The 27,817-nt window shown below is 34.9% G+C and overlaps 2 protein-coding genes, 1 long non-coding RNA gene and 1 pseudogene across 3 annotated transcripts; 1 reads left to right on the top strand and 3 right to left on the bottom strand.

Moving 5' to 3' along the window:
- Positions 1-4,994: 4,994 nt before the first annotated feature.
- Positions 4,995-6,265, bottom strand: LOC110224287. Its single transcript, XR_002328965.1, has 3 exons — positions 6,057-6,265; positions 5,802-5,910; positions 4,995-5,280 (listed from the first exon to the last, which is right to left on the bottom strand). It is a non-coding gene; the product is annotated as an uncharacterized LOC110224287 (long non-coding RNA).
- Positions 6,266-9,275: 3,010 nt separating this feature from the next.
- LOC9322768 (transcription factor TCP8) lies at positions 9,276-11,011 on the top strand. The gene has a single exon (XM_021035675.1). The coding sequence runs from the start codon at positions 9,530-9,532 to the stop codon at positions 10,709-10,711; it is 1,182 nt and encodes a 393-aa protein (XP_020891334.1). The 5' UTR covers positions 9,276-9,529; the 3' UTR covers positions 10,712-11,011.
- A 10,683-nt stretch (positions 11,012-21,694) lies between these two features.
- Positions 21,695-22,844, bottom strand: LOC9322767 (annotated as a pseudogene).
- A 1,608-nt stretch (positions 22,845-24,452) lies between these two features.
- LOC9324294 (putative F-box protein At1g58090) lies at positions 24,453-26,729 on the bottom strand. The gene has a single exon (XM_002886653.2). The coding sequence runs from the start codon at positions 26,613-26,615 to the stop codon at positions 25,506-25,508; it is 1,110 nt and encodes a 369-aa protein (XP_002886699.1). The 5' UTR covers positions 26,616-26,729; the 3' UTR covers positions 24,453-25,505.
- Positions 26,730-27,817: the final 1,088 nt, after the last annotated feature.

The following is a 27,817-nucleotide window of genomic DNA, read 5'->3' as shown; positions in this document are numbered from 1 at the left end:
GATATGCTCCCCATAATCCCAACATGTTTTTATGGCTAGATTTCCGCAATTTTGTTCACCCAAAACCACCAAAAATTCTCCGTTCGCACCAACGTGCTAACGGTATGAAACCGCACACTCGGAATCGTAAATAATCAACCCGCATGATCCAAAACTTGATATTTTGACCGTAAACAACTTTTTCTCCGATCAAAAATATCTAAATAACCTCCCGAGTTATATTCAACAAAAATAAGGCCAAAATTAATCTGACAAAATTTACGTACCGCGGTCGAACTTCTAGTCAACGACCGGGTCACTACATGCGCATCTACCAGCAGATCAAGAACCAGTCAAGAGGGAATCTCGGAACGGACCTGAAATATAGGAGCAGGAGGACGACCTAAAGAGGATCATCGCCTAATTTCCTACTAAGACCGAATACTCTAAATACTTGTATTCTCATACTTTCCATTGTAATCTGTTGATCTTCATCAATAAAATCCTTTCGTTCTTTAGCAATTCAATTATCAAAGCATCATTAAAAATCTAGCCCTCTTTGCCCATAAAAACTAAGAATAAATTTTGAGTGTGGATTTTAGCACCCACATTTTGGCGCCGTCTGTGGAGAAGAAATAGATTCTTCTGACACCGAAGCTAACGCCTCCGTTGCAAAACAACGAAAATGGATCCCATGTCCTCCGATTCCACGATATCCGGCTCCTCAGCTCTGATCTAAAACGTCATCGACCTGGAGCAACGCCTCCCGACGGATCTCCCATTGGGAATCCAAACCACAAACTCCCGTGAAAACAACACGGAGAACTTACCCCAAAATTCGACCTCGTCCGACTCGGAACAACCTCCTCCCCTCCCCCACGCAAGTCGAGGGAGAGAAGATTGCAGTACATCGCAATCTCCCAGCCAGATCGAACTGCCATTGCACAACCAGATCGGCATCACTGAGCAAATCGCCAGAAGATCCGCCGACGAACTGGCCGAACTCCTCAAAATGATCCTTACCTTGGTCGAAAGAAGCCAAACACAGGAAATCTTACACCGAAGCCTAGTCGCGCGGATGGAATAGCAATAGCACGAGCTCACCAACGTGTTACCTGAAGCAGGGAGGCTCCTTCCTTAGGCAACCCCAAATCCTCCTCCATCCGCCCTAGCGGTACGACTCCCCCCTCGGAATCGACCCCTCGAACTCACCTCGACTTTATGGGAATAGAGGTAACTCCTCGCGTAAATCGACAGGTCGCATACCTACGATCGATCGACCTACACCTACACCCTCTTCCCTGGGAAACCCATCCGCAGAAACAGAGACCCGAATCACACCGACCTTTCCCAGGTTACCGTCTCCACCGCTCATACCACGAGGCTACTCGCCGCCCAGGTACACGTGGTTACGGAACCAAACACCCGCATCAACTTCCCACGCCCCCGAGAACCTACCACAGTTACGAACTCCAGTTGGAGATCTCCCCTCTAGTCCCACCCAATTATGGACCTCGACGAGAAATCTTCAAAACGGCTCCGTAAACTCCCAAATGCCGTTTAACAATGCGAGACGCAGCATCCCACCTGTGTACTTCTCGAAGCAAACACAAACAATCGATCCTAGGGGCATCGTTGATATGAAAACCTTCCGCAACTACGCTGCGAGACCAATGCTAATATGGCCCAAATGCACTATAAGGTGCAGATGGCGGTGAGCTATGCTCCTGACATAGATCGAGTAATAGAAGGAATGAGACAAACTCCGTTCACGGATAGAATCGCTCACTTCCGTATACGCGATGCCGGAAAGTTCTGCTTCCAGAATATGACGGCACGACCGATCCGAAAGCTCACCTGAGGGCATTTCGCCTAGCCATAACAAGAGCATACCTAACCGACGAAGAGAGCGAAGCAGGACACTGACGCTTCTTCGGAGAAAACCTTGTAGGTCACGCCCTAGAATGGTTCGCGAGCCTCGAAGGGAACTCGATCGATAATTTCGACAAACTAGCAGCTGCATTCCTTAAACAGTACTCGGTGCTGATCGTAAACAGAACATCCAAAGCTGACCTATGGAACCTAACTCAGCTCCAGAACGAACCTCTGTGATCCTACATCGAAAAGTTCAAAACGACCAAATCAAGGATCGCCAATCTAAACGAAGAGGTTGCCCTAGAAGCCCTCCGCAATGGCTTATGGTTCTCCTAGAGATTCCGCGAGGAACTCACGGTCTGGTAAACTTCCACTTTAGATAACGTTCTCCACAAAACGCTCTACTTTACTCGAGCCGAGGAGGAAACCGCCTATCTAGCTCTCAAATTCAGAGAATCAAAAGGGCAGAATACCCTGTTTAACGCCAAGAAAATAGACATGAAATGATCCGAGTCCAAAATTACCAATAAGCTGCCGCCCTCTTCTACAACTCCAAGATCAAAATCTGGAGATTTTGTGCGGGGGAGCTTGTTCTCCGAAAAGTATTCAACAACACGAGAGAGCTAAACGCCGGAAAATTAAGCACCAGTTGGGAAGGTCCCTACTGGATTACCGAGATAGTCCGTGACGGCATCTACAAGCTCGAAAAAGTAATAAACGAGGTACCAGAGTTACGATCTTGGAATGTCATGCATTTCAAAAAATTATTACTACTGAGTACTCAAAACAATCGAACTATGATAAGGCTTGATCCTTTGACAGGGTACGTAGGCAGCTCCCCCCAAGAGCGAACCCACCACCACCACCAATCACATCCATGCCCCCGAGCGAGCAGCAAGAACGCTAAGGATGCCACTAAGATAAAAGTTGATCAGCTCGCGACTAAAAAGCATTTACAATTCGATTAATTCACTCGTAAGCTTACGATACAACAAGCTCAATACCTATACGATTGGCGGATCTACTTGGTGATCTTGCTTCCAAAAATCCGCAAATACGCTGCATGACCTGCACACCTAGAACAACCATGTCAAAACTCATCTCTTAGGTCTGCGACTTCGCAGCTCAACCCGCCGGTCCAAACCAAGAGAACTTGGCAGAATCATTCGCAATCTTGCGATACAACAAGCCCAATAACTAAAAATTGGCGGATCCACTCGATGATCTTGCTTCCAAAAGTCCGTAATATGCAGCATGACCTGCATAAATTCCGTCAGGCAAAGAACCTGGTCAAGGAGAATCTGGTGGTTTCATTCGCAATCTTGCGATCCAACAAGCCCAATGCCTCGAAATTGGCGGATCCACTCGATGATCTTGCTTTTAAAAGTCTACAAACAGGCAGTCTGACATGCCGAATTTTTGACTCAATAGAGCTCAACTAAAACTAATCCGCCAAACTCTGTTTCCCAGGTCCACAACTCCGCAGCCTAACTTGCCAAATCCGAACCGAGAAAACATTGCATATCCATCAATCAAAAAGGACGCAAACTCGTAGTCTATCTTGCTGAAGTCCTAACCAGCATTTCTACTTGAATATCTCACGAAAAAGAGCTTCAAATCTCAGCCATTTGTTCGCAGATCCAAGCTAACAGTCAAATAAACTTGATCTAATCCAAGTCTTACGTACCTGAGACAATATTTCTGCTATCACACCTAACCTGGATTTTCGCTCATCGAGGGGTCAAGTATTTCTGGGAGCGGTACACGAGCCAGTGCAGACATCATCATATGGAACCTTGGAGGTCCCTAGCTCTCTTGCCGTTATGCTCCCAGCTGCATATCCCAATACAATGTTCGACGAAATTTGGTGTTGTCCCATGTTGACGAATAAAAATATTTAAAAAGTATTAAAAAACAACTATAATAAAATAATTTTATTGACTAAAATAGCGGAACAATAATTAAAAAATACATTCTATATTCAATACAAAGATATTTTGTGTATATAATCAATTACTATTTATTATTTAAAATATTAATTCTTATAATTAATTAGCTTTTTCAATTTCAAGGCTACGCTAAAAGAGTGAAAAAAAAGAAGGATTTTTAATTCTTTTTTCATTTTGTTGTCACTTTTTACAAATCCCTAAAAACAATAAAATTATTTAGGGGGTGTTATTCAATCATGGAGTTAAAGTCAATTCTTTAAGGTTTAGATTTGATTTCTAATATTGTTTTTAAGAATCTGTTTGTGTGGATTTCGAAATCTCTGCAGTATATCTTGGATTTTGATTCTAATAATTTACTCATGAAACTCAAAAGAGATTTCATTTCAAATAATTTAATATACAAAGATTTTAAAAGTCTTTTAGTTTTGAATAACACTGTATTTTAATGAAGTATTTTAAATCTTAGCTGAATAACACCAAACTATTAAAATCTAATGAAGTATAAGATCCAATAACACCAGATTTTAAAGTTAGATTTAGAATCATTAGTTGAATAACACTGGATTAGTTAGGCCTGGTCAAAAATATGGATCCACATAGAACCGAACCAAACCGAACCGAAATTGATGGGTTCGGTTCCGGTTCTAGTAAAAATATCGATTGGATCTTGAATCAAATATTCATGGGTATCGGTTCGGTTCGGGTAGAAACCGATATCCATTCGGGTACCCGAAAAATATAGCCTGTTAACCTATATTTATATAACCCAAAGTTTCAAACCCATCAAATCCTAAACCTAACTACCCAAGCCCAAAAGCCTACCATAAACCTAACCCAAAGTCTCTCTTAGCCTCTTATATATTCCTTTCTGCGCCCCAAACCTAGAAACCTATTTTGTTCACTCTTTCTCAAAGACAGAGCAGAAAAAAACTCTCTCTTGTGTTTTATGGTATCTTTAAAACTTTGGGTGTCTTTTGACCTAATACTTTCCAAGTTTCAACTATTTTTTGGATTTGTAATGGTATAATGACTAATATGTGATGGTTTATTGCATATTTACATAATTGCATTTGAATTTTGCATTATGATTATATTATTACTAGTACGGGCAAAACTTTAATCAAACTTACAGATAAACCAACTAATTTTTTTCTTTACCACTTCAATCTTAAAATATAAATCTCTGTCACATGTTGTTATATTAACAAAATGAAAATCAATTTTAATGTATACCTTAAAATGTGGGTTTGTTCTTGAGAGAGCGTGAAGAGTTTAGGAGTGCAGATAATTGGTGGTGTTTTGGTCAGTATAGTTCATCGTCGTGGCCATGGTGTTGTGTTCTTGAGTTTGAAGCATGGCACCACCAATTAAATACAAAGTTTATGAATTCACTGTAGTTAAGCTCTTATTGAGGCTATGTTTTGAGTTGTTAAATGCATCTTGATCTGCTATAAAAATTTTAGCATTTCTTGTAATCCTGAAACAAAACATCAATGAAAATATAAACGGATGAGTTATTATAAATCATTTTTTCCAAGCAAACATCACTTGTAGAAAGAGTTTTCTCTGCAAAACAAAGTATTCACGTAGACAAAAGTTGTGTGTTTTAAACAAAGTCTAAATGCAGACAAAAGTTACGCTCTTATTAATGTTTTTCAACCTTCATATTACTACATGTACCACCACAATTAAAACTTGCAATTTATTTGAACACAACAAAAAAAACGTCGAGGATATATCTGTTGTTTGTTACTTTGCTAAGTTTTAAACTCTTAACATCTTAGCATCATACTAATAGACAGGATGGTAACAGAAATAGATCTTTATAGAGTTGAACAAACCAACTATTGGTTTGACAATAAAAGAAAATAGAATTGGATGAAACTGTATAGATCATAAATCAAAAGGAGGCTCTGCTATCGAAGGTTTGAGCAGAGTAATTCACTTCGGGTCATAAATAAGCTTCACATTATTTGGTACTAATTGAGATTCAAGTACCTGTAGATAAGAACATCTGTTTGGGGTGATAGATTTCTGTCTGAAAGTTGTCGGAACGAATTTCGATTCAAAAAACGACGGCGTAATTAGGAACATCTTGAACATAAACCTGCAAATCCAAAAGTAAAATCAATCATTTAAGACGGGAACAAATTGAGAAATAAAGAATTTGATGATTATAAAAACGGCGATTAACAAAATAAGCCAGATTCAAGAAATGTGAAAACAAATTGTAAATTGCAAAGACGAAGATACATGTGATTGATGATAACCCTCAAATTAGAACATGGAACGACAAATTCAATTTTTTTTTATCTGATTGAAAAAGGAAGAGATGTGGAGGCTTTTTTTTGTAGAAAATCATGTTGTTGCTCTTATTGTTGAAAAAGAGAGGCGAAGTGGAGCATTTTGAGATCATGGGAACGAAGCAGTTGAAGAAACGATTGATCATCTTTTTTCTAATTTTTTTTCTCTTTTGCTTTTTGAATAATTAGGTTTATGTTTAGAAAAAAAAATTGAAAGACTAAAATTTGAGACTTAAGACACATGTCAGAAAGAGAAGGTTGTAGTTTTTTGTGAATTGACTTGTCACTTATTATATAAAGATTTTCGGTTCCAAAAATACCCGAAACAATTTGGTTCCTATTCGGTTCTAAAATTTATTACCCGAACCGAACCAGAACCGAACCGATTTTAATTTGGTTCCAATATGGTTTCTAAATCTCAGAACCAAAATACTAGGAACCGAATGGTTCGGTTCTAGAAACCGAATCGAATACCCAAACGTCCAGACCTAGGATTAGTGTTGGATTTCATATCTATTAGAATCCATCATCGAATAACACCTAGTGAATATACTTCTAATAAAATCTTATAAAACTAAAAGGGAAAATTGGATATAAAGGATAAATAATTAAGCTATTGTCCATCAATGCATTCTATGACTAAATACCACATATTCCTAATTTACCCTTTGTAGTTGGTTTAACTAGTTTTTCAAATAAAATTTAGAACAATTTGTAGGCAAATGAAAAAGAAGTCATGAAGATTCTTATAATGTCGAAAATATATCGTTTTTGTTACAGTTTTGGATAAATAAAATATGATCTACGAAGTTTAGAATACACATTCTGAATTTAGAATGTGTATTCTACACATTGCTTATGTTTAATTAAATTTAGATAATGTATTCTATGCACTTTACATGTTCTACGAAATTTAGAACATATTTCTGTTCTACGGTATTTAGATAGCTAATTTCTACGAAATTTAGAATACATATTCTATACTTTGCTCTTTTTTCTAGAAAAACTAGAACATCATTTCTAAAATTTACCCATGTTCTAAAATCGTTAGAAAACACATTCTTATATTTTTTTTATTCTACAAAAAATAGAAAACAAATTCTATATAATTTAGAATTTCTTTTTTTAAAAAAGGAAACTAAATCTTTAAATAAAGAAATTGAATATTTTAATATTAAATATGATAAAATTGAATATTAAGGTTAAGATTATGTCTACAAATTTTAGAACATGTATTCTAATTAGTTTAGAAATCTTACGTCTACAAATTTTAAAAAATGTATTATGTCTACAAATTTTACGTCTACAATAATCCAACACATGCAAAGAAATCTAGAATTTTACATATATATACAAGCTCCAAAGAATTGAAAAAATCCTAAAAACTACCAAAGGATAAAATCGAAGAATTTGACGTCAAAAGAATCGAAGAAGATGTTACCATAAAAAAAAATCAAACAAAAAAAATATTTGGAATTATCTAGGCAAAAAATTTGGAAAGTAAATAAATATTGTTTTTGCCCTATATTTTTCCAACTGCTTTTAGAAAGAAATCTAATTAATTTTGGAATTTTTTTTATAGTTTAGCAAGATTTAAAGAAACTAGGGACAAAATGGGATTTTAATTATATTAAAGCATATATGACCAATATTAAAACATATATGATCAATTATAAATATAGAATGCATAGATGGACAATAATTTAATTATTTATCCTTTATATCTAATTTTCCCAAAAATTGGATATAAAGGATAAATAATTAAGCTATTGTCCATCAATGCATTCTATGACTAAATACCACATATTCCTAATTTACCCTTTGTAGTTGGTTTAACTAGTTTTTCAAATAAAATTTAGAACAATTTGTAGGCAAATGAAAAAGAAGTCATGAAGATTCTTATAATGTCGAAAATATATCGTTTTTGTTACAGTTTTGGATAAATAAAATATGATCTACGAAGTTTAGAATACACATTCTGAATTTAGAATGTGTATTCTACACATTGCTTATGTTCTATTAAATTTAGATAATGTATTCTATGTACTTTACATGTTCTACGAAATTTAGAACATATTTCTGTTCTACGGTATTTAGATAGCTAATTTCTACGAAATTTAGAATACATATTCTATACTTTGCTCTTTTTTCTAGAAAAACTAGAACATCATTTCTAAAATTTACCCATGTTCTAAAATTGTTAGAAAACATATTCTTATATTTTTTTTTTATTCTACAAAAAATAGAAAACAAATTCTATATAATTTAGAATTTCTTTTTTAAAAAAAGGAAACTAAATCTTTAAATAAAGAAATTGAATATTTTAATATTAAATATGATAAAATTGAATATTAAGGTTAAGATTATGTCTACAAATTTTAGAACATGTATTCTAATTAGTTTAGAAATCTTACGTCTACAAATTTTAAAAAATGTATTATCTCTACAAACTTTACGTCTACAATAATCCAACACATGCAAAGAAATCTAGAATTTTACATATATATACAAGCTCCAAAGAATTGAAAAAATCCAAAAAACTACCAAAGGATAAAATCGAAGAATTTGACGTCAAAAGAATCGAAGAAGATGTTACCATAAAAAAAAATCAAACAAAAAAAAGATTTGGAATTATCTAGGCAAAAAATTTGGAAAGTAAATAAATATTGTTTTTGCCCTATATTTTTCCAACTGCTTTTAGAAAGAAATCTAATTAATTTTGGAATATTTTTTATAGTTTAGCAAGATTTAAAGAAACTAGGGACAAAATGAGATTTTAATTATATTAAAGCATATATGACCAATATTAAAACATATATAATCAATTATAAATATAGAATGCATAGATGGACAATAATTTAATTATTTATCCTTTATATCTAATTTTTCCAAACTAAAAATACAATAAGAAAAAGTGAAATGGAGATACGGAGGTGGATTGGGATGAGCTGTCCCCACCTGCAAAAATACGCACGCTTCACTGTCTAAAAGATGCTTATCTCTCTTTCTCAATCCCTTGACAAATCTTTTTTAACTTTTTTTTCATTGGTGCCTAAAATTAGTAAACAATAATGTTGTAATAAAATAATGTAAATGAAAAATAACAGAATTTGGTGTGGAAAAAAACACTTATATAAATTGTGAAAGGTCAAGTTATTTTCTATCCTAATTTTAATTTTCGTAAATAATCAAAACAATGATCTTAATGACGGCATATATATTTAATTTAATAATAATTCCCTCTTGCTGGAAAAGTCATCCACCTGCTTTTTCATCATCAAACCCTTTTTTTCCTCATCTCTCTGAAGAAGACAAGAGTCAAAACTTGAAGGCGACAATCAGACCTTCCATGGCCGTTTCTTCATCTTCCACCAAACCCTAATTTCAATCTCATCTTCTTGTCCTCTTCTTTCACACCGGAAAATGGATCGAAACAACGACACCGCCGCCGTCACCGGAGGAGGAGCAAGACAACTAGTTGACGCATCTCTCTCAATCGTTCCCAGATCTACACCATTAGAAGACTCAACACTCGCAACAACCTCATCTACGACGACTACAACGAAGCGGTCGACTAAAGACCGTCACACGAAAGTCGACGGAAGAGGACGGCGGATTCGTATGCCGGCGCTTTGTGCAGCTAGGGTTTTTCAGTTAACGAGAGAGTTAGGTCATAAATCTGATGGTGAAACTATTGAATGGCTTCTTCAACAAGCTGAGCCAGCGATTGTTGCTGCTACAGGTACAGGAACTATTCCGGCGAACTTTTCTACTTTAAGTGTTTCTTTACGAAGTAGCGGTTCGACTCTCTCTGCTCCGCCGTCGAAATCGGTGCCGCTCTACGGTGCTCTTGGATTGACTCATCAGTATGATGAACAAGGAGGCGGCGGTGTGTTTGCGGCTCATACGACGCCGCTTTTAGGGTTTCATCATCATCTTCAACAGCAACAACACCATCATCAGAATCAGAATCAAGATCCGGTGGAAACAATTCCTGAAGGTGAGAATTTCTCTAGGAAACGGTATAGATCGGTTGATTTGTCTAAAGAAAACGATGATCGGAAACAGAACGAGAATAAATCTTTGAAAGAAAGTGAAACGCCGGGTCCTGCGGCGGCGCCGATGTGGGCGGTTGCTCCGCCGAGTAGGTCTGGTGCTGCAAATACTTTTTGGATGCTTCCGGTACCAACAACGACCGGTAATCAAATGGAGAGTAGTAGTAACAATACCACCACCGCAGGCCACCGTGCTCCTCCTATGTGGCCATTTGTGAACTCTGCTGGCGGAGGAGCGGGTGGCGGAGGCGGAGCAGCGACTCATTTTATGGCGGGAACGGGGTTTAGTTTTCCGATGGATCAGTACAGAGGAAGTCCACTTCAATTAGGTTCGTTTCTAGCTCAGCCGCAACCGACTCAGAACTTAGGTCTAAGTATGCCAGACTCGAATCTCGGGATGTTAGCCGCTTTGAACGCGGCTTATTCGAGAGGCGGAAACGCAAACGCGGATGCGGAACAAGCGAACAATGCGGTGGAGCATCAAGAGAAGCAGCAACAGAGTGATCATGATGATGATAGTAGAGAGGAGAACTCAAATAGCTCTGAGTGAGTGATGTAAACTAATCTTGTGGAAGCATTGAATTTGGTAAGAAATTGAATTTAAGCGTTTGTAGCGGTTTGGTTGATTGTTTTTTTTGTGAGAGTTTGTGTGTTGTTGTTTAGACAAGAATTTGTGTGTGAAGGAATTGTTAGGTTTGGGTCCAAATGGACTCTCGTGGGTAGAGAATGTTTTCAATGTATAGAAGGAATGATAGGACCCTTCATTTATTTTCTATTTTCATTGTTGAGTTTCGTATATTTTGTAGGACTTATTTTGCAATGAAACCAAAAAATAAAAATGCATAATTAATTGCAATTCTTCTCATGTTTTCCTCAAAAATTTTAACTCGTGAAATTGATTATAAACAACAATGAGAACACATTTTATCTTCAATTATATAATTCTCCGAAATGTTTTTGGGATGTTTTTTTATAGATGATCTTTGTGGTTGGAGACATTGGTAGTATCGGCGCAGAAATTTTTAACTATTAAATATGCAAACTCAGCATCGATTCTTTCAGAATGAATTTGGAGAATTATAATTGAAGACGATATTATTCCCTTATAAGTTATAACTAATGGTTGAAAAAAAAAAAAAAAACTAATGGTTTATGAGCGATTGTTCGGGTAAGAATTGCGGATCTTCTCGAATGGTTAGTTTGTTTTTTTTTTTTTTTTTTTTTTCCAAAATTAATTAGAGATCAAAGCCATTCTTGAGGAATGTTGTTTACATACGTAATATGAAGCGGTTCTGTACGAACTTGTCGTGCAAGATTATTCGCTTTTGTATTAGCACTACGAAAAATTAAAGATAAAGAAAAACTTGAAAATTCTTCTTTGTCGCTCTGAAATTCCTCCAAATAGACTGAAAATGCCGGCCATTCGGTTGGGGAAGACACCATCTTCACCAGGTCAGAACAGTCTGTAAAGAACGCTACCTCTTGGTTATCTGCACCAATCATACACTTCATTGCCCAAAGAAGGGCCTCGACTTCTGCATGTAATGGAGATAGACTTCTACGGAGATTCGCTGCTCCCATTGTTGGCGGTTCTCCAGTTGATGATGTACAAAACCATCCTGTCCCGGAGAACTTGTCGCTTTCTTTCCATGATCCGTCCACAAAACAACGGTATCCCGAGTAGGTCGGGTTAAGTTAGGCATCCCTCACTCGATATCGATTTACCACTTCCACATGGCCCTAAGTTTCATTAGTAAGCTCTAGTTGAGCTGAAAGCCATAATTGTGCCTCTTTTTCCGCTAACCGTAATACTTCTAATGGATCATTATCTATATTTTCAAATATTTTTTCATTTCTTGCTTTCCAAATATACCATATAATCCATGGGAAAGCTGATGAGTCGAATTCCGAAGGTATTCCCCAGAATAAGTGATCCAAATTCACATAAATAGATTCCGTGGGGAAATTCTCCATTACTGTAGGAATCTATGAAAGCGCCTGATATAAGATTGGAATCACACCAAACTTATTGATCACACGGTTTCAAGGCCTACGGCTTGAATGGATCGAAGTTCGCCACACAAAGCTGCGGAATGACTTTGCGATAAGAACACGAATCAATGTCTACGTGAATCACACACAAAGACAAAGATCAAACTTGCTTTCTAAGGGAATCACACACAATAGAAAAGACAAGCAACAAAGCCGAAGCTTTAAAGGTGAGAAAACTTCTCAGTTTTTCTATTTCTTTCAAATTCAAGGGTGTCTTTTATAATGACATGAGATGAGCTTATATAGGCTCGTACACAAATGTTTTAAAACAATAAATGAGAAAATAAATCAACATAAATACAAATAAATTAAACTAAATGATAAATCAATCAAAGGTTTGATTGATATGGCCTTTAATGCTCGATTTTGGGCCAAATGAGGAAAATGTGAGAGTTCTTTGTATCTAGACAACTTTGGCATGAAGTAGTGACGTTTTGGAGTTGTCTTTATGGTGTGGAAGGTCTCCAAATCAGGCTGGTCGAATAAATCAAGAAGATATATCCATGCGACATTAATTGCTTGATTTAGCGCCGAATATGGAAAGTCGAGGTGTGGACTGGTCCAATTGATCTCATGCTTGATAGTACACCTTAAAACACTATTAGGAGCCTTTAAATCATAGGAAAAGTCTCTTGGTCGCCAAAGGTAAGTCTGTAGTGATCCAAATAAGGAAATTGCCGAATTTGGACAGTTTTGGACCACCCGGTTTGTGATCTCGGTTCTAGTCAGGTTTGAACCATTATGGGCCGTTTCTTGCTTCTTAGTGGATCCTTGATGGGTCAAGAATATGGAGAAATGAGGGTCTTGGCTTAGTTCACCGTGGTTGGGCTTGTGCTCTTCAATCTTGGTCCGTACATCTTCTTCATCAAAACTGTCTATGCACGATTTGTTGGAACATACCTTTGTGTGTTCTTGGATATATTCTTCAAGGATTACCTTTTTCTCCTCTTGAATAGGATTAGATTTTATGTCCTCATCATACCCTCCTCCTTCAAAAAGTTTTGTCCTCAAAACTTGTTCACATGGCTTGTGATGGACGTGTGCACGTGTGGGGTGTTCTTGTTGAACTTTTGGTGCACGCTTGCGGATTGGCCTTCTGCCATAGCGCTCCTTGATATCTTCAGGAAAATCGCTGGGTATATACCTCTCGTCCATGAAAAGCTTGAGCTCTTCCCAAGTGTTGATGGGTGGCTCATTGTAGTACCAACGTTCTTCTTCTTCTAGATTCCACCATGATGCGGCTTCACCTCGTAATTGTTTGATGACTAGTGGTAGTCTCTCGTGTTCAGGCATTCGGTGGTGCCAAATACAACTATCCATGTGTGCGGTCCAAGATAGATATGCTTCAGGTCCATATCCTCCTTGAAAAACTTTTGGTCTTAACATGAAAACTGAAATAAGGAAAAATGATTTTTTTTTTTTTTTAACGAAAGAAACAAAATAAAAAATGTTAAAAACGATTTCTTTTTTTTTGAACTTTTTTTTTAAATATGAAACAAAAGAAAACGAAATTGAAAACTATAAAAGGTAGGAGCTTTTAGCTCTGATACCAAATGATATAAGATTGGAATCACACCAAACTTATTGATCACACGGTTTCAAGGCCTACGGCTTGAATGGATCGAAGTTCGCCACACAAAGTTGCGGAATGACTTTGCGATAAGAACACGAATCAATGTCTATGTGAATCACACACAAAGACAAAGATCAAACTTGCTTTCTAAGGGAATCACACACAATAGAAAAGACAAGCAAACAAAGCCGAAGCTTTAAAGGTGAGAAAACTTCTCAGTTTTTCTATTTCTTTCAAATTCAAGGGTGTCTTTTACAATGACATGAGATGAGCTTATATAGGCTCGTACACAAATGTTTTAAAACAATAAATGAGAAAATAAATCAACATAAATACAAATAAATTAAACTAAATGATAAATCAATCAAAGGTCTGATTGATATGGCCTTTAATGCTCGATTTTGGGCCAAATGAGGAAAATGTGAGAGTTCTTTGTATCTAGACAACTTTGGCATGAAGTAGTGACGTTTTGGAGTTGTCTTTATGGTGTGGAAGGTCTCCAAATCAGGCTGGTCGAATAAATCAAGAATTTATATCCATGCGACATTAATTGCTTGATTTAGCGCCGAATATGGAAAGTCGAGGTGTGGACTGGTCCAATTGATCTCATGCTTGATAGTACACCTTAAAACACTATTAGGAGCCTTTAAATCATAGGAAAAGTCTCCTGGTCGCCAAAGGTAAGTCTGTAGTGATCCAAATAAGGAAATTGCCGAATTTGGACAGTTTTGGACCACCCGGTTTGTGATCTCGGTTCTAGTCAGGTTTGAACCATTATGGGCCGTTTCTTGCTTCTTAGTGGATCCTTGATGGGTCAAGAATATGGAGAAATGAGGGTCTTGGCTTAGTTCACCGTGGTTGGGCTTGTGCTCTTCAATCTTGGTCCGTACGTCTTCTTCATCAAAACTGTCTATGCACGATTTGTTGGAACATACCTTTGTGTGTTCTTGGATATATTCTTCAAGGATTACCTTTTTCTCCTCTTGAATAGGATTAGATTTTATGTCCTCATCAGCGCCCAAGTCTGTCGTGCCGGGTGGCACTGGAAAAGTGTCTGATTAATTGTTTCCTCAGATGCGCAGCATCTGGCACATCCTAAATCACAATCAATTCCTCTTTTCTGCAGATTCTCCGTAACCGGTACACAACCCGTCAAAATTTGCCACAAAAAATGTCGTATCTTAGGTGGGCATTGCACTTTCCAAGAATGTGCTTTTAGCGTTGTTATGCTTGGCCCCACTTGAGATATATTAGTTTCCGACTGTTCTATCCATGAAGTATGATATCCCGATTTAACAGTATATTTACCTGTTTTTGTAAAAATGTCAACCCAGAGTATCTTCCTTAGTTGGCGCACCCACTGGTAAGGCACTTATTAGCGCGACATCTTCTGGATCAAAGATCGCCTGTAAGAGATCAATATTCCAAAATTTTGACCGACTATCTATAAGATTGATAACTTTTAAGGATGGATCAATAAATGACCCATTGCTTTTTGCTGGTCTCGGGGATTGAGCTGGAATCCAGGGATCATCCCAAACTGAGATAGAAGCCCCAGATCCAACTCTTTTAATAAGTCCTTTATTAACCAGAGATCTAGCTGAACATATATTCCGCCACCCATAAGATGGGGAGTATGATTTTATATTCTCCAAAGGGTTAGTTTTCCGAAAATACCTCCCTTTGAAAACCTTTGCGAAAAGAGAATCAGGAACCGTAATCAACCGCCATAATTGTTTTGCTAATAAGGCTGAATTAAAATCATCTACATTCCGACATCCTAATCCTTCGTCCGATTTACTATTACATCATTTATTCCAGGCCAACCAGTGCATACCTCTAGAATCCTCATTCGAACTACACCAAAAGTTAGCAACCGCACTAGTGAGTTTTGAAGTGATTGTTTTCGGTAGTCTGAAGCACGACATTACATACGTTGGTAATGCTGCAGGTACCGATTTAATCATCACTTCTTTTCCTCCTTTCGATAAAAATTTGGCCAACCATCCGTTAATTCTTGTTTGTAATCTATCTCTAACAAAAGAGAAATTTTTTGTCTTGGAGCCACCTAAACTTTCCGGCAGTCCGAGATAAGAGCCCATACCACCGATAGTAGTGATACCCAAGGTAGATTTTATTTCATCCTTGATGTTATCATCTACCTTATGTCCAAACTGAATTGATGACTTTAAAAAGTTTATCTGCTGTCCTGAGACCGCTTCATATTTTTGTATAATTCCCAAAATTACCTCACACTGTTCCTTATAAGGTATCATTCGCAAATAACAGATGTGAAACCAGAGGGCTTGCATTTGCAATTAGCACTTCCGTGCAGAGGATGAATAAGTAAGGTGAGAGTGGATCTCCTTGTCGTAATCCCCTTTCAGGTATAATTAGACCTCTTGGTTGTCCATTTAATAGAACTTTATATTGGACTGTTGTGATACACCACATTATCCAATTAATCCATCTGTCACAAAAAACCCATTTTTCTTAATACTTTCTCAATGAAAATCCATTCCACCCTGTCGTAAGCCTTACTCATATCCGTTTTGTTTGTTGTGGAGAACTTTGTATACTAGGAACAGTCAAAGAGCGTTGTATACTAGGATGTGATGCCTAAAACGTTAATAACCTCGTGATGTCGGGCTTTAGTCCTGAGCCGGGCCTCCTTCCGTATATCTATGGGAAATTCATGTTCTAGTCCATCCAAGATGGAAACTTAACTACATGTCGCACCTAAGGCAAATTCTTTCTTGGTTTAAACAAATCTTGAGAAATCTTAACATGTCATTATATATACCGATAAGAATATTTGATGAAAAAAATAGAAATAATTAGCTGATAGACAAAGATTTTTGGTCTAATAAAATTTTCGGTAAAAAGTTGTAGGATCCAAAACAACAAAAATAATTAGTCCATTTTTTGCCCTTATTTGCCCCTACGCGCCTCTGGTTTTATTTTTGTATGTGTCTTTCTCCATTTTTTATGTATTCAAACACTTTCATAATCATTCCGCTTTTGATTCTTCGTCTTCCCATATGTGATCTACTTAGATCTCTATTTCTTTTTCGTCTTTCACATATTTTTTAGATCTCTACTTTGTATTCATAGATCTTCTTAGTCCTTCACATATTTTTGTAGATCTCTACTTTCTATTCATAGATCTACTTGGAGATAATCCCATGCGAAGAGATAACTTTTACGATATAAATAAGGATCTATAACAAGTTTTAGAACTCCACAAATAGATCTACAAAACATAGATACATATTTAAAGAAATTTGTGGAGATTGATAAAGAAAATTAGATAGATAAACTAATGATAACATTACAAATTTTAGGGTGTAAAAGTGATAAGGTTATAATTTTTTCCAGTGATATTGAATCCTTGAAAATGAGTGAAACAAGCATTCGTTTCTTAAATTTTGTAGCAACATTTCTTTGGAGATGGACAATACAAACCTCATGTGTTCTTTTTGGATAAACATGTCCCAATTAAATAAGAAATTAATAGTTATCTATAAATTTAGTTATATGTCTATACATTTTCATAGAGTCATATCTCGAACTATATAGTGCTAAATTTATTAATAGAAATCTACTCAATTAGGTTAGTGGTTTAAAATTTTAATTTTCGCCTATACGTTTTTGTTATAGATTCAAACTAAAGTTGGTCACATTTAATGACCGTAACTTCGTTCTATATGTTGACGTGTAAATGTCAATTCAACTGTTGGACATTTATTAAGTGTCAGATTGTTTTATTAGGTGTCAGATTGTTCTTTCAATTTGTGTAAAACCAAGTTTATTTCCCCACTCGCAGTTGTAATATATGTCCTTGTATTATTGTAATAAATGGCAAAACGAAGGCTTTTTTTTACTCTTATTTAGATGTTGTCGGAGACAACCAACCCTATTGTCGATTTCCTAATTTCATTTCCCGTTTTTATCTCTGAACTAATTCACTCAAAAATATATATAGAAGTTGACTAATAAACACATATTACGAAGAAGAAAAAAAGAAGGGAAAGATTAACAATGTTCGAGAAAATAATTCACATTCCAATAAATTAAGTATCAAGGATTGTCATCACGATAACGTTTCTGGTACACCTAATGAATAAAAATGGAAACAAAAAAAAAGAGTTGAATATAAGAATACTTATGTATATAGATGGGTTGCAAGAACAAACTAAGACCGACCAACCAAATTCAATCGTATATATTAAATACATAACAATTAGGGCCAACTAGAAGTCACATTTTCGCTAGGCTAAACTCTCATGGCGTTTGTATGTTAAGTTTCCACATATTTATCTCCGCTTTGACTCCATGAAACTTTCTCCTAAAATTAACTTTGGTATGTAATACATAATTACATATACGATCGACATGCATAAATAAGAAACTACTAAAAGATATATATCACTACAATAAAATAGTAATCTTGCAACATAATTTTTGTAACAATCGTATTCATTAAAAGTTTTTAACAAGTTTTGCAATGACGAATATACACCACAATTTTATTACAAATTTATTGAAAAACGACAAAGATTTTCATTTGATTCTGTTACAAATTAGCTCTGTTTTTGTTTTGTCCTTCGTATTATTTATGTCTCTGTTTTTGGTTCTTTTTCTTTTAGAAGCTCTGTATTTCTTGTGTCGTAATCTCTTTACACATTTGTCATTACACTTTATATGATAGAATTTTTGTTTTTTCATCGCTTTTTACTTCTCCTTATGTTTGTTATTAATTTTATGTTATGGAGATTTTTGTTTTGATATTCATAAAACTTGTATATATGTACATATTTTCCAGAACTCTTAATTACATTGCATCAGCAATATCGAACTCTACACTTATCAGGTGATTATTCTCTGGATTTAATCGTTATTATTTCTTGAATCTCTTTATGTAAACATCATAAGTACTCACTCAAAAAAATTGGTAAAGATATTCAGTTTCTTTAATGATATGTGTCAGCTACCTAGTTTCTCGTGTTGATAGGGTGGAGACTTCCTCTTGTCTTGGTAGATAGATTGAAAACTTGAAGGCAAAGTCCATTAGTAGTTGCAACCGTTCAAACATAATTGATTGTATTTTTGCATGGCTCAATATTTTGTTGAGCTCGAAAGTGTTAATCGGGCCTGATAGTTTGTTGGACATTCTCCAGTGATTTTTGAGGATTTTTCTGTTAATGGGTACAGATTTGGAGTTGGTGACAGTTCTCACTTCATTTCTGTATGCTACTTTTGTTTGATTTCTTTTTCGATCGAGCAAGGTCTATGCCACTGTTATTTTTTCTGGCACAAGGATTTTAAAGGCACTAGTATGTACATAATATAAGACACTGTTCTTTACTGTAAAAATTTGAGGTTGGATACTTGCATGATAGATATTCTTATAACATGTCTGGAGGGTTATGTATACATCTACTCACTAAGAACTCTGTGGCTGGGGCTAAATTAGTTTTCTGTTTTTTGTACTCCGTGCTAAAAATTTGGCTTATGTGATAACTTCCTTGGTTTTGCGTCTTTCTAGTCCATTTCTTACAATCACAAGAATCATGTTTTTGTATCAGGCATTCCAAAAATGTTTGCCATATGAAGCAGTAGATCTTGTTTTGTAGATTCTTCCAGTATTCTCCTAATTTGAGCGATATGCTATATATAAACGACTTTGTATATCTTCCCATGCTCACGACTAGATTTTAAACAAAATTAAACCTCTATTATTAATTAACCAAATAAGGCCAAAACTAATTGTGGAAATCAATCTTGTAAAAGTTTTATTAAATAATAAGTAACAAAACTAGAATTTAACCCGCGGTACACCGCGGGACTATATTTTTTTAAAAAATGTAATGTTATTTTTTAAAAGATTAACTGAAGATATATCATATTAGTTTGTATTTTTAAATGTAGATATCTATCTATGTATTATTTAGGGGAAAACGACCTTTTTCAACCTCAACTATTTGCAGGCGGGTTTTTCCAACCCAAACTATTACCCCTAGTCGATTTCAACCCAAACCCAAAATTAATTCAAAATCGAAACCTGAACTAATGCAAATGAGCCGATTTCAACACGACGCGGAACGGTGTTAGTTCGGAAGTTAACGGTTACTAAACCTTGGGTAATTCTCTCTCTACAACATTCATCAAACCTTGAAAATAAAATCAAATAACTTTGAGAACTCTTAATTTCCGAACTAACATTGTTTCACGTCGTGTTGAAATCGGCTCATTTACATTAGTTTAGGTTTTGATTTTGTATTATTTATGGGTTCGGGTTGAAATCGACTGGGGGTCATAGTTTGGGTTGAAAAAACTCGCCAGCAAATAGTCGAGGTTGAAAAAGGCCGTTTTCCCGTATTATTTAGTGTATGATTACTATTGTTTAGGTTTCAATTTTTGAAATAGAGATACGAAAACATACATTTTTTAAGTAACGAAGTATGATCAATTTTAAAATTTTGAATAATTTACTCCGCGGTATACCATGGGTCGATACTTGTATAACTAAAATTTTTAAATTTTAAGTTGTATTTGTTTTGTTAATATTGTATGTTTTGTTTTGTGTTTAAGGTTGTATAATTGTATTTTGATTGTTAATTTTAGAATTTCATCCGTGATATACCGTTATTTATTAATATCGACCCAAACCAGTCATCCCATATAAACCTGTCTATATTATTCCGTTACCTAAATTATTAGTGTTATAAAATCCAAGATAATAAATTATTATTGTTATAAAATCCAATAATTTTAGGATCTCACCCGTGGTATACATTTCCTTGAATGATTTCAAATTTATACTACTAATATATATTTAAAATTTTATCATATAAATTATATAATTTTTCTATGTGAATATTTTGATTATTTTGTAAAACTAAATAATAAGTGTCAATTGTATGAATTCGTAAATTAGATGGAACTCCATGATTTATTTGCTAAAGATACTCCAAAAATGTATATATACATTCTTGGATTTCATCCGTAATATACCGTCTCGTATGAATATCGACTTTAACCCGTTCTACCATATTACCCCGTAAAACTAAACATTATTTTGTTATTTTTCTTTTTGATAATACTTTTATTTAAAAACATATAATTTGGGTCAATTTAAAAGTTTGCTTTAAATGGTTACCATAATATATAGATTTTTTATTTATTTATATAGAGTTCAAATATTATTAATATTATAAACTTTTTATAGAGTGAATATTATAAATACTTTTAAACGTCTGATAAAGTTTAAATATTTATAATGTTTAAAATTCTTATAAATTCTTATAAAATTAAAATATTTACGATATTTGAAACTTCAAAAAAATTTAATATTATAAATATTTAAAACGTTTTATAAAGTTTAACTTTTTAAAAAGTTTAAACAATTATAATATTTCTTTTATAGAGTAAATATTTATAATATTTGAAACTTTGAAATTTTTTTAATTATTTAAAATAAAGAACCGGAGTAAACTGGATAACACTTTTAATTTTAACGCCTAATAAATGAGAACGTCGGATAACATTTTGTTTTATTTTTGTCTTTGAGAATTAATTTAAATGAGAAGCCAAAGTTCCAAACCATAATAAATCACATATCACGTTTGTTTAATTATTCACTTACGTAAACTCTTTTAGAAAACAGAATCCATGAAACAAAATAAAAAAAATTGTTGGGGTTATATATTTTGTAAAAGATTTGTTGGCCACGATTTTAGAAGGTAATATCTTTGATTTAGTTTTGCATATCTAAACAATAAATGACAATGGCATTCTCTTGTAAATACTTCTCAACTTCAGGATTTATTTGCTAAAAGTCATCCAAAAATGTATATATAGATAAAACAAGAAAGCAACAATGGAAATAAAACTTGTTAAAGTTCCTCTTGCACACTAGCTAGCTTCAGCTAAAGTCTCTCAAGAAATGGTGATCAAACTAGGAACATAAACATAGGATAAAAACTCACATAGCACTTCATCAACCTTAATCTTTTTGCACACATCTCCCCTCACAATATAGATCCAAGCTTGTTTAGGTTTCACGTTAAGATAACACATAACGAAGCTCTTTCCATAGATATTATTATCGACGAAGTAACTTGAAGACATGTTGTGACGAACCAGTGGGAAGTTAGGTATTGAGACAGTCATGAACTTGATCCACACCACATTGTCTCCATCATCCCCATTACCAATTTTATTCGTTGTCACCCAAATCTCAATCTCTCTGGTTATTGTGCATTGTTCTAATGCTGAAAACCGATCTCCCTTGTAAATCGCGAGGCCACGAGTATGAGTACACGCTTTTTTTTCCCTTAAACGGTAGAATACAAAAGATCCTCCTCTTTTCTATCTCTTTCGAAAAATCAAGCATTATAATGAAATACTGACCAGTTTCGTTATAATTATAAGCAGTCCAGTACAAATTTCCATTCAGGGAGACCCTGTTACTATCGGACACTATTAATTCTGAGTGTGACTCCTTGAGAAAACTGGTATGGTTAGTAATCTTCCAGGCATTGGTTGCAAATTCGAAGACTGCAAATCTCCTAGTAACTTTACCCGCCAAATGATCAGTATTATAACTATTATCACCGATAATACTGTAACTCTTTTCGGGTCTACTACCATCGTAACCCATGCTCATGCTACATATAATCTCATCCGCGGGAATCCATTTAGTCTGTCTCAACAACGGGTTCGAAACCACGCTGCCTCCTTTATGAAAGTCATACATGAAGAAGTTACCATCGTAGGTCCCTTCGAGATGATAACGGTTACCGGGTAACTCAAAGCGATCACGCACCTTTATAGTTGGATCGTCGTTGAGATCGATGCTTATCGAATAAATATGGGAATGTGTCCTTAACATGAATTCTTGGGGACCGCAAGCTAAGTTTTTGTGGACGAATCTCTTATTGTTGAAAAGAGTGTTCCATTCTTTGCAAACAGATCTGTAGCAATGGAGAGATAGAGGCGGAACTCGAAAGAGTATCTCTTCTTCCAGATCTGACGGAAGCTTTCTGGGCACCATTAGGGTTTTCTTTGTAAAGGAAGCTAGAGAAGAAGTTTTTATATATATAAAGAGTAAAATTTTATATAAGTATATAACTAATATTCGAGAAAAGGAAACCTTTTTAATTTATCTTTTTTTCTCTTTTTTATTTTATTTTATTTTTTTTCCGTATATTACATCATTAAAAATATTTAATCTAATGATACTCAACTACTTACAACATATGCGATTATGATGAGCACATCTCTCATGCAACACTCGGATTTCTAACTTACTGTTTTGTTTGTACGACATTCATTTTCTCCTTGCAACGTACAAGATCATAATGAACGGTTTTGTTTGTGATATTTTATACCTCCAATAAGTTGAACACTATTAATTTGCAAGAAATTACGCTTTTTGAAAATCGAACCACAGAACTAGTGTTAAAGTATTAATAAATCTTAAGTCAAACCACTGGACTAAGGAGATTTCCACAACTTTATTTTAGCTTTTAACCAAAAAAAAACATAATCATTTAAATCTTATAAACGTTGATCTTAACTTCATATATAATTTCTCTGGCTAACTGGCTAACAAAACAAAGGTGTCAGCTATACTAAGGTGGGAAACTTTAGTTTTGGGTGTGACCAATATATTTATTATAATTTTTTTTAAAAGAGAAAGATTTGTGTGGAGAGAGAGATAGATGAAACATCAAACATAAAAATAATACTCACACATGTGTGTTGTTTAACACCCGTGTGTTATCTTTTTTTTTTTTTTTTTTTTTTTTTTTTTTTTTTTTTTAACACCCGTGTGTTATCTGTATACCCACTATTTTATTATTTCTCTATTTTTTATTACTAACACCCGAGTTAAAATTGCACCACTGCGTGTGGTCTAAGAGACATGACCTAATGACATAGTACTGTGGGATGGTACTGAATTATTTCTGTGGTCTTAATTAATCGATTGTTTTGACATTTTATAACTCTGTGGCTCGGGCTAAGTTATTTTTCTGTTTTTGTACTCCGTGCTAAGATTTTGGCTTATGTGATAACTACCTTTGTTTTGCGACTCTGACTCTCTAGTCATCTTCTTACAAGCACAAGAATCATGTGTTTGTGCTTATCAGGTATTCCAAAAATGTTTGCCACCTAAAGCAGTAGATCTTGTTTGTAGGTTCTTCCACTATTCTCCTAATTTGAGATGCACATCAATTGTTTTCTCTGACTTTGTTACGTTTGATGATACTTTCATAGTTTGTTTGGAATCACCATCGGAAGTTCTAAAGCCATTAATAAATATGTCTTATCGTTTTCTGATAGGTACAAGCTTGTATCCACCCGTCTGAGACCCAAACACTCGTCGGCCACTTCCTCCACTTTTAATTTTAAAACCGCAAGGTACAATGCAAATATGAATCTGTGTCCTTGATCAGCTCTTTTGATGTAAAGTGTTGCATAAATTGATTGAGACTTTGTGTCGTACACAACTCTCTTGCATCCCTACTGAAACCATGGACCGTCTTGTCCCTGAACATGCCCTCAAGCAGAACCACTTCATTGCATTACACTCGTAAGTCGTAAGTGTCTTCCATGTTTTTTTTTTCTGATGAAATGTGAAATTTATAGATCAAAAAATCAAAGGTGGTATGTACAATAGTAACTCAACCAAACTGAACTTTAACAAAAACAGAGTCCTAGTGACTTTTAAAACCATAAAATGGCAAAACAGAGCCAAATCCATAGATAATTTACAGAGGATGCAAATGAGACTAGATCTCCAAACTTTAAAGTTGTGGGATATTTAAGACCTATGAGTCGACATGAAATTAATCTTGATGATGTTTAGAGCCAACTGATGGGAGGAGTGGTGTCGTTGATGACTTTGCGTCTATTTCGTTCACGCCATAGGTGATAAATCACTGCCTGAAAACACAATCGTAGGAGAGTATAGTCCGTAAGGTTGTACGTAGCTGGTGACAAAGAAAGGAGTATACGGCTCCAATCCCAAGAGATCCTTCTTTCTAGCAGCGGCTTTGCGACCTCCATCCATAGCATAAAAGAGAAAGGACAAGCAAAGAAGATATGGTCCCTTGTCTCATTTGGCTCACCACACAATAAGCAAGGTTGGGAGAAACCCCACCTACGCATTCTCGCTCCAGTGGCTAATCTGTCCCTTATGGCTAGCCACGTAATGAAAGAGTAGCGTGGTAATCCTTAAGAGAACCATACTATACAGTGCCTTACTTGAGTTGGCTTCACATGCCTAAGTTGACTCCAGGTGCTTGTTGCCGAGAACTTTGACTTGATATCATCTTCTCCTCCTATCTTCCACATCGGTACGTCCGGACCTGCAGCTATGGTGGGCAGTATGTGTTCCAGTTTGACTTGAGTCTTCCATGTTTTCTTCACAAAATATTGGTGTTCTCTTCTTCTCTCTAAGCTGTTTGGATCAACGCTTTGGGGATTTTCAGTAAATAAACTTCTTCTCTGTAAGCTATATATAAACAAGAATCACTGACAGAGAAACGACTTTGAATATCTTCCCAAGCTCACGACGTAGGCCAAACAAAATTGTGGAAATCAATCTTGCAAAAGTTTTATGAAATAAATGAATAAAACAAGAAAGCAACAATGGAAATCAAACTTGTAAAAGATCTTCTTGTGATCACTAGCTTTAGGCGAAAGTCTCTCAAGGAATGGTGATCAAACTTGGAACATAGACAGAGGACTCAAACTCACATAGCACTTGATCTATCTTAATCTTTTTGCACAGATCTCCCCTCACAATATACACCCAAGCTGCTTTAGGTATCTTGCTTGGACAACACAGAACAAAGCTCTTTCCATAGATATTATTATCGACGAAATATTTTGTAGACATGTGACTAAGTACCATAGGGAAGTCAGGTATTGAGACCGTCATGAACTTAATCCACACCACGTCATCTCCATTATCCGCATTACTAATTTTATCCTTTGTCACCCAAATCTCAATCTCTCTTGTTTTTCTGGATTGTTCTAACACTGAAAACCGATCTCCCTTGTACATCGAGAGGACACGAGTATGTGTAGTACTTTTTTTTTCCTTACACGGTAAAACACAGAATGTCTTTTGACACATTTCTATCTCTTTCGAAAAATCGAGCATTCTGATGAAATACTGACCAGTTTCGGGATAAGTATGAGCTGTCCAGTACAAATTTCCATTCAGGGAGACCCTATTATTACCGGACGAGTCACTCCTAAATGCTGGCTCTTCGTAAAAACTGGTATGATCAGTAACCTTCCAGTAAGCATTGGCTGCAAATTCGGAGACTAAATATGTCGTAGTAATTCCATCCAGCGAATGACGTTCCCACATCCCAATAATCTTGTAACTCTTTTCGGGTCTACTACCATCGTAACCCATGTACTTGCCACATATATTCTTAGCCTTTGCAAACCATTTATTCTGTCTCAACAACGGGTTCGAAACCACGCATCCGCCTCCGTCATGAAAGTCATACAAGAAGAAGTTACCATCGAGATTATAATGGCGACCGCGTAAAGGATCAAAGCGTAAATCACGCACCTTTATAGTTGGATCGTCGTTGAGATCGACGCTTATCGAATAAATATGGGAATAAGTCTTTAACATGAATTCTGGGCGAGCGCAAGCAAAGTTTTTGTTGATGAATCTCTTATTGTGGAAAAGAGTGTTCCATTCTCTGCAAACGGATCTGAAGCGAAGGAGAGATCGAGGTGGAACTCGAAAGAGTATCTCTTCTTCCAGATCTAATGGAAGCTTTCTCTCCACCATTAGGGTTTTCTTTTTTTTTTTTTTGGTAGGAAGCCTTTGTAATTAAGGAAGGGGAGAATTATATATACTGTATTATGGAGTAAAAATTAGGAATTGGATTTTAGATTAATATTATTTATATATTCACGAAAAGGAAATCTTTCCTCCTTTTTTTTCGTTTTTTTCATCATTGTTTTGTAAATCTTGTATAATATAACAAGGTTTCTCTTCTAACAATCTCATTATCATGAAATTTGACACTTTCTTTTTATGACATGTGACCACTTTTTTTAATTAAGTGCTCAAAAAATATTTATATATTTTGTCTTTATTTTTTTTAATCATTTAAAGTAAAATTATAATTAAAATTTTTAATAAATAATTTCAGAAATATATTAGGTGTTATAAGATGTCATGAAACACGATGGTATGGTGTTTTTCGACGCCTCTTTGACGCTCAAGTCATACGCAATTAATTCGTAAATTATTATATGAAGTTAACTAATTTTACCTAAATAATTATGTATCCAAATCGGGTAAATAAATGATATAGGAATCGTCTATAACTATTACCGAGATTTTAGAAAATTTAAACGATTAACAAACTTAATAAATTTCAAAATAATATTCATTGCATAAAATTTTTAAATTATTTTTACGTTTCTGTTTTAAATTAATCAAAACACTTTTTTAAGAAAAAATAAATTATAATCGATTACGTTAATAATATTAGAACTCTATCAAAATTTATATATATATATATATATGTTTATCTATAAAAGAAAACTTTTAAATTGACTCAAATTATATATCTATTAAATAAAATATTATTTAAAAGATAAATAACAAAATGATGTTTATTTTCACGGGACATGGTTATATGATGGGACGGGTTTGGATCGATATTAGTACGAGATGGTATATATATCACGGATCAAATCCTAAAATTAACAATCAAAATACAATTATACAATCTTAAGCACTTAACAAAATAAACAATATTAAAAATACAACTTAAATTTTAATTTTTTTAGTTAAAAAATCGACCCGCTGGGTATAATCTAGTCCTTATGTAAATCTTGTATAATATAACAAAGTTTCTCTTCTAACAATCTCATTATCATGACATTTGACACTTTCTTTTTATGACATGTGACCACTTTTTTAATTAAGTACTCAAAAAATATTTATATATTTTGTCTTTGTTTTTTTTAATCATTTAA

Source organism: Arabidopsis lyrata (assembly GCF_000004255.2).
Source record: "Arabidopsis lyrata subsp. lyrata unplaced genomic scaffold ARALYscaffold_2, whole genome shotgun sequence".
NCBI classification, from domain to species: Eukaryota; Viridiplantae; Streptophyta; class Magnoliopsida; order Brassicales; family Brassicaceae; genus Arabidopsis; species Arabidopsis lyrata.
Note: the sequence above shows the minus strand (reverse complement) of the source record. Positions and strands in the feature narration are given on the sequence as shown.

Bases quoted from the DNA above. Each gene is read 5' to 3' on its own strand.
- LOC9322768 (XM_021035675.1), top strand. From the start codon at position 9,530: ATGGATCGAAACAACGACACCGCCGCCGTCACCGGAGGAGGAGCAAGA.
- LOC9324294 (XM_002886653.2), bottom strand. From the start codon at position 26,615: ATGGTGGAGAGAAAGCTTCCATTAGATCTGGAAGAAGAGATACTCTTT.